At 50.0% G+C, this 8192-nt stretch overlaps 1 protein-coding gene across 1 annotated transcript in view; it reads left to right on the forward strand.

Moving 5' to 3' along the window:
* The window catches only part of LOC133341392 (spidroin-2-like), a 16138-nt gene extending 13539 nt beyond the window's left edge, over window positions 1-2599 (forward strand). Inside the window, exon 15 of the mRNA XM_061549960.1 lies at window positions 2573-2599. Within this exon, the coding sequence (XP_061405944.1) occupies window positions 2573-2599 (27 nt within the window). The remainder of the gene's footprint in view (window positions 1-2572) is intronic.
* Window positions 2600-8192: the final 5593 nt, after the last annotated feature.

Raw genomic sequence — 8192 nt, forward strand, 5'->3', positions numbered from 1 at the left:
TAGTAGTAGTATTAGTAGTACTAGTAGTACTAATACTACTAGTAGTAGTAGTAGCTAGTAGTACTAGTAGATACTATATCACGTTACAATCCACCATCCCATCTCTACTAGTAATAGTAGTAGTACTAGTAGTAGTGTTAGTAGTAGATACTATACCATGCTACAATCCACCATCCCATACTACTAGTAGTATTAGTACTACTACTAGTAATAGTATTAGTAGTAGTACTAGTGATAGTAGAAGAAGTAGTAGATACTGTACCAGGTTACAATCCACCATCCCATACTATTAGTAGTAATAGTACTGGTACTACTAGTATTAGTAGTAGTACTAGTAGTATTAGTAGTAGATACTATACCATGCTACAATCCACCATCCCATCTTTTAGTACTGCTACTAGTAGTATTATACCACGTTACAATCCACTATCACATCTCGCGTAGTAGTAGTAGTACGAGTAGTAGAAGTTACTGTACCACGTTATAATCCACCATTCCATCTCTACTACTAACTAGTAGTAGTAGCTACTATACCACGCTACGATCCACGTCCCCACACACACACACACGCGCGCGCGGCTAAATCTAACGCTCCGCCTAGGAGCTGTTCACGTTGTGCTCTAACGTGAGAGTGGAATCGTCAAGAGACTAAAACGCTGGGCAGCAGTCGTATACGTCGGTGGCGGAAATTCCACATTTCTATGGCAAGAAAAGAGTAGGCACAAAGCGAAAGCCACTCGCCCTATAAGCAAGCCTCGATGTTTTAAACGACCTGGGGGAAAATTAACCCGTAAAAACAAAGTTTTTCACTATAAATCCTTTATATGCATGGCGGCTAGAGTCCTCTCGTCCTCTGGCTTGAGAGCTGCCACCTATGGGTCAGATGATTGTCTGCCACCATTAAGCAATTGGTAATTAAATATAATTTATTTTTCCTAAAAAGTGTAAAATTTTGGAATTTTTTTTCTTTCACGAAAATTCATTGTCACGCACAACGAGTCTGTGTGCAAAATGTCAGCTCGATTGGATCACGGGAAGTGGGTTAAAAAACGACCGAAAGATTTGCACAGTCCTAAGCAAGCAAGTGAACTTAATATAAGTATAACCCGTAAAAACAAAGTTTTTCACTATAAATCCTTTATATGCGTGGCAGCGAACTTAATATAAAGGATTTAAACATATATTCGCCTGTGGAGGACGCGGGGATCAATCCCGCGACCTTTGGCATGGGAAGCGAGGGCGCTACCAACTGCACTACTCCGCCACGGCCTGTGGAGGGGTTACGCTCTGGGCTCTTACACTCTGACGTTCAGCCAAAGCCATGAATGCGTTCTACTTGAATATATGTAAAATAAAATTTTTTTGCCTAAAAAGTGTAAAATTTTGGGAATTTTTTTTCACGAACAATAATTGTCTGGCACAACGAGTCTGTGTGGAAAATGTCAGCTCGATTGGATCACGGAAAGTGGGTTAAAAAACGACTGAAAGATTTGCACGGTCCTAAGCAAGCAAGCAAGCACGCGAACTTAATATAAAGGATTTAATAAAGGATTTAAAAAGACGCTCCAAGCCTGGGGTGTGTCATTCAGACTCTTTCTTCTCGACAGACCTGTTCTTCACCTGAGGACGGCTGCTTGCGTTGTGGCCGAAACGTCGTGAGAATTGTATTTTATGATGTTTTATTTTATTCTTTTATTATTTACATTCTACGTGGTGACTTTACCGACAGAACCAAGAAGATGAAAGTAAATAGAGTTAATCGTCTTGTTTGTGGGTCTCTGTGTGTCTCTGTGGGTCTCTATGTATCTTTACGGGTCTCTATCAGTGGCGGCTCCTGCAAAATCTCTCAGGGGGGGCAAATGTCTGGATGATTGATAAGGATAAGGTCCACCCATGCAATGGATAAATTAACAGCTTAAGCATGTAAAGGCAACTTCACTTCTTTAATATTAATGAAAAATAAAGTGACTCTTACAATACATCTTGTTTGTTTCTATACTCACTATTAATACAATCCACTCAAGTTTCTTTTATTAAAGATTCCACTAGGTGGCGACAAATTATATTGTTGGATGAAACGTGCTTACGTATGATGACGTTAGCACGTTAGGGCGAGCCCTCCCGGAAGCCATAGAGAATGCATTGCAGCGCCCCCCGGTCGAAAAAAAAACATCTTTGAATGTAAGTCTATGGGAACACTCTGGCCGATTCTCAGCCGGAGTGAAATCGCCCAAAAAGAGGCGGTACTCCACAGAACGTGACATGACGCTGATTGGACTATATCCAGAGGCACAGTGACGGCTAGCGTGACTCTGTGGTTGAATGACATTGGTGGTGCGTCGCCCAATCGCCCTAATGAAGAAACCGCCCTGGTCTCTATGCATCTCTATGCATTTAAAGAGTATATTTGGCTGCTGCTATAGATGTGGCCACCGTGGCGATAATCGACTTTGTCGAGCGGTGTGATTGTGGCGAGGTCGCGCCCGACGAAGAGATAAACAACATCAGCGGGAAGTTAGCTGATAAAACAAAAACCTGTTCATAGTTGAGTTTCTCTCAGCACGCCTCACAGAGCTCGGCACCCATCCCTACCCGCTAGCACCCACACACACACCAACACACACACACCCCAACACACACACACACCAACCCACACACACACAACACATACACACACACCCACACACAAACCCGACATGCAACCACTCACGCACCCACCACACACACTCCACCCACCCACAAAAGCACCTACCCACACGCCCACACACACACCTACACCCACCCACACACCCACACACACCTACACCACCCACCCACACACCCACCCACACACATCTACACAACCACCTACCACACGCCCCACACACACACACACCCACCCACACACACACCACACACCCACTCACACACACCTCAACCCACGCACGCAACCACCTACCCACACACCCACCTACCCACACACCCATACACACCCACCGGCTCGGGTCAGACGCAATTAAACAAGCAAGGTGGTGTGAGGGCGGGAGGCGGAGGGGTGTGGACATTCAGGTCGCGACCTCCCGTTCCGGACGACGTGACCCCGTTCAGTTCGCTACCTCCCGTGCAGGTCGCGACCCCCACCCCGTTCAAGGTCGTGACCTCTCCCCGTTCAGGTCGCGACCTCTCTCAGCACCACGAGGTCCACGGTACTCTGGAAGCTCTTGAGCAGAGCGACTGCCTGGTCGTGATCCAGCTGATTGAAGCTGTAGCCGTTAGCCTGGGGGGGGGGGGGGGGGAGAGGAGACGCGGGGGAGGGGGGGTATGGGGAGAGGGGGGATGGAGAGAGAGGATGGAGAGAGAGAGGGGAGAGATTTGAGGAGGGGAGAGAGGGAATGGAGGGGAGAGAAGGAATAGGGGGAATTGAGGGGAATTGAGGGGAGAGACGGGAATGGAGGGGAGAGAGGGAAGAAATGGAATGGAGGGGAGAGAGGGAATGGAGGGAATGGAGGGGAGAGATAGGGGATAGAGGGTAGAGATGAAATGAGGGGAGAGAGGGAATGGAGGGAATGGAGGGGGGAGATAGGGGATAGAGGGAAGAGATGGTTAGGGGGGGAGAGAGAGGAGGGGAATGGAGGGGAGAGAAGGGGGAATTGAGGGGAGAGAGAGAGGAGGGGAGAGAGAGTAGAGATAGGGGAGAATGGAGACAAGGAGGAGGTGGTGGAGGAGGTTGAGGTTGAGGAAGCAAGAGAGGGGAGACACGGGGACGGGGGTTCAGGGGCCACAGACGCACCGGCCCGTGTTAAAGGAACAACGCGCACGTCCGGAACGCTAAACGCCTCCTCATGGGAGGCCGCAAACATCATCGCACCACTTCCCGGCCTTTGACGTCCATCCTCCTCCTCCTCGTCCTCGAAGACGACGGTGGTGGTGGGAACACCACCATCGGCCGGCGTCGGACATCACGTGCGCAGGCCGATGCACGCAGCTCCGTCACGGGTGTAACAGCGGTGCGATTGTGGCCGTGGACAAGCCAAAACTAAGGACCGTGTAGTAGTACGTAGAGACACAGAGAGACTCATAGAGATACCAGAGACCCATAGAGATACATAGAGACCCATAGAGATACATAGAAATACATAGAGACCCATAGAGACACATAGAGACTCATAGAGATACACAGAGACTCATAGAGATACTTAATTATAGAGATACACATAGAGACCATACTCATAGACATACACATAGAGACTCATAGAGACCCATAGAGATACACAGAGACACATCGAGACTCATAGAGACCCATATAGATACAGAGACTCATAGAGATACATAGAAACTCATAGAGATACACAGAGACTCATAGAGATACACAGAGACTCATAGAGATACACAGAGACTCATAGAGCTACACAGAAACTCAGAGAGATACAGAGATACACAGAGACTCATAGAGACTCATAGAGATACACAGAGACTCATAGAGACACACAGAGAGACTCATAGAGACACACATAGAGACTTGTTAGAAGAGACAAGACGTTGGGAGACGAGTGCCAAACGGTGACTCACCAGTGACTCACGGCCTACCCGTACCCGTACCCGGCCGCACCAGGGTCGCAAACGGGTACCCGTACCCGTACCCGGCCGTACCTGTACCCTACCCGTACCCGGCCGGGTTACGGGTAGGGTACGGGTATCGGGTACCCGATTGCGACCTCTGGGACGAAGCCATGTTGCAGGCGCGGGTGGGTTGATTCTAGGAACTTGAATTGTGAGAAGAGACAAGACGTTGGGAGATGAGTGACAAACGGCGACTCACCAGTGACTCACGGCCTACCCGTACCCGGCCGCACCAGGGTCGCAAACGGGTACCCGTACCAGGGTACGGGTAGCCAGGTATCGGGTAGGGTACGGGTATCGGGTACCCGGTTGCGACCTCTGCCTGTCAGCGAGGACCCCCCCCGCCCACCGCCCCGTGCACCCAGCCTGGCACGACGGGGGACGGCGGGGCGAGCCTTGGGCCGCCGCGTTCTAAACCCCGTCAGTCAGCCCGTCAGTCAGCCCGTCCTCACCTTCATGATCTTGTCTCCGGGCACCAGGAGGTTGCACGCCGGGCCGTTGGGTTGCACCCTCGTCACGAAGATCCCCTGCGAAGGGAGGGGAAACGAAAAACAAATGATCGCAAGCGAACAGGTTGGTTGGTGGTAAAATAAGTGGACGGGTAATCTGCATTGTGGGCCCTCCTTTGCCGGTACTAAAATATGAGAATGGGGTTTGCCCCTTTTTTGATGGCGACAAGAAAAGGGAAAAACCTATCCTCATTTTTTGGTACCGGCAATGGAGGTCCCATGATGTAGATGCTCACCCCGAGCTCTCGTTACTCTGATGGTGATGTTGTCTTTGTGCTGTGTGCGCCTTTTGGCGTCTTCTGGTCTGACAACGTTTTGAGACGAGGCTCAAAAGAAAGCTGTCTCTGGTGTGGACCAATCAGTTTCAAGGACAATGCATGTATTATCAGAGTACGTTTTTTGTTTGCAATCTGACCACAATCATTGTGGTTAATGTAGACATGATTCCTTGTAAAAGGTTTCAGTTTGGTGTTTTAACATCTTAACACCTAAATTTTGAGGTAAAACTTTCGTGACTGCAGGGATTCATATTCTTGGTTCTTTCGGTAAAGTCACGTAGAAGGGAAACAATCAAATAATAAAAATATAAAACAATAAAAATGCTCACGACGTTTCGACTGCAACACAAGCAATCGTCATCAGGTGTGAAATCCACAGAAATTTTTTTTTTTTAAGTAGCGGTTTTTTTTCTTAACGTCAGCACCACGGACAGCGAATTAGCAGTTATTCTTTGGTTCTTTCGGTAAAGTCACGTATAAGATAAAATAATAAATTAAATAATAGCATACGACGTTTCGAATGCAACACAAGCAATCAACATCAGGTATAATGAAATAGCGACATAAAACCTAACCAGAAAACTATAGACAGACATATAAGCAGACAGATATCACCAAGATACACAGAGAGAGCAACACAGGTACAGAGTGTATCTTGGTGATATCTGTCTGCTTGTATGTCTGTCTATGGTTTTCTGGTTAGATTTTTGTGTCGCTATTTCATTACACCTGATGACGATTACTTGTGTTGCAATCGAAACGTCGTATGCTATTATTTAATTAATTCTTTTATCTTTATACGTGACTTTACCGAAAGAAACAACGAAAAATACCAGCAGTCACGAAAGCTCCAACATTAAGATTGAATTAGCAGCTGTTCAGACGGACGAGTCCATCTGTGTTCGTAAAAGAGGAGGGGGGAGAGGAAGAGAATGGAATGCGGTCTGAAAGTCACCTGAAGCGTCAACACAAATCGCTGTTGTGTTGTTGTACGTACCGTGTCTCCTGGCCGGAAGGGGTTTCCTTGGCCCTTGACGCCACCAGTGATGCTGAACCCCAGGCCGGAGTTTTTCACCAGACACACGCACACCTGCGAACAGGTAAAATAACTTAATTCTAGATTTGAAGCTTTCGTGACTGCAATGATTCATATTCTTAGGTTTTTTCGGTAAAGTCACGTAGGTAAAACATTAAAATTAATAAAAGTAAAATAAAATAAAAAGTGTGCTTTACTTGGCCCTTCCCCCCTCTCCAACCATTATATAAACGGAGTGGTAGCTCCTGCAATCTCTCATTTACTTGATACAGCTGTCGTGGCTGTGACGGTACCACCTGAAGACGGAAGCTTGTGTTGCCTCCGAAACGTCGTGATTTTTATTTTATTTTACTTTTTAATGTTTTTTTCCTACGTGACTTTACCGAAAAAACCTAAGAATAGGTAAAATAACGCTCACCCGCCCACCCGCTCGCCCGCCCACTCAGTACAGGGACTCGCTCAGCCACCCCGATTTAAAAGACGCCCATTGGCTCACATCCAGTCACTCACTCAAAACGTACAGTCACTGACTCAGCCGCTCAGTCGCTCACTCACTCAGCCGCTCGTTCACTCACTCACTCACTCACCCTGACACCCGTTCACTCACTCACTCACTCAGTCACCCACGACTCACTTAGTCACTCGCTCACTCAGTCGCCCGTTCACTCACTCACTCAGCCGCCCGTTAACTCATTCACTCAGCCGCTCGTTCACTCACTCACTCACTCACCCTGACACTTGTTCACTCAGCCACCCACTGACTCACTTAGCCACTTGCTCATTGAGTTGCCCGTTCATTCACTCACTCACTCAGCCATCCGTTAACTCACTCACTCAGTCGCTTGTTAACTCACTCACTCACCCTGACACCCGTTCACTCACTCACTCCCCGCCACGGCAGTGCCGTCGAGCCGAGTGCTGCTACCGCTGCTAACACCGGCTGCCACCACCACTACCACCACCACTACCACCACTACCGCCACCACTACCCCTGCCACTACCATCGCCACTACCACCACCGCTACCGCTACCACCGTCACTACCACCACTGCCATCACTACTCCCACCACTATCACCACCGCTACCACTGCTACCACCACCGCCACCATACCACCGCCACCACTGCCATGAATACCGCCACCACTGCCACCACCACTACCGCCGCCACTACCACCACTGCTACCACAACCGCCACCACAACCGCCACCAATACCACCACCACGACCCCCCCACCATTACCACCACCACCACCACCACTGCCATCACTACCACCACCACACCTACCGCCACCACCTCCGCCACCACCACCGCCTACCTCCTTGAGAGTCCCCGACGTAGGCGTCCCGGTCCGTGCCGCACCCGTTGACGTGCGCCGACGCCGACGACGACAACGACGACGACGACGTCGCCGGGCCCGGTACCGGCGCCGCGTTGCCGCCCTGCTGCCCGTACGCCGCCGTCACCGGGGCCGCTGCCGGGGCCGCTCCCGCCGCGACCCCCCCGTACCCGGCCATCGGCCTGACCTGCCCGCCGTGGGGCAATGCATTGTGGGTGGGCTGCGGCCGCCCCTGCATGCCCTGCATGCCCTGGGAGAGCGCGGAGAACTGCTTGCTGCTGCCTGCTGTTGCATCTTGGGAATCTGCTGCGGCAGCAGCGGGTGCTGGGGAGGGGGCGGCAGCGGGACGACGCGGGAATTGTGGGACTGCTGGCTCCGCTCGGCCTGCTGCGTCAGGTTCTGGAGCAGGAAGTCGATGAGCTCCTCCTTGGACG

The sequence above is a fragment of the Lethenteron reissneri genome, chromosome 2 (assembly GCF_015708825.2).
Source record: "Lethenteron reissneri isolate LAM-NWPU_2019-01 chromosome 2, ASM1570882v1, whole genome shotgun sequence".
Lineage (NCBI taxonomy): Eukaryota > Metazoa > Chordata > Hyperoartia > Petromyzontiformes > Petromyzontidae > Lethenteron > Lethenteron reissneri.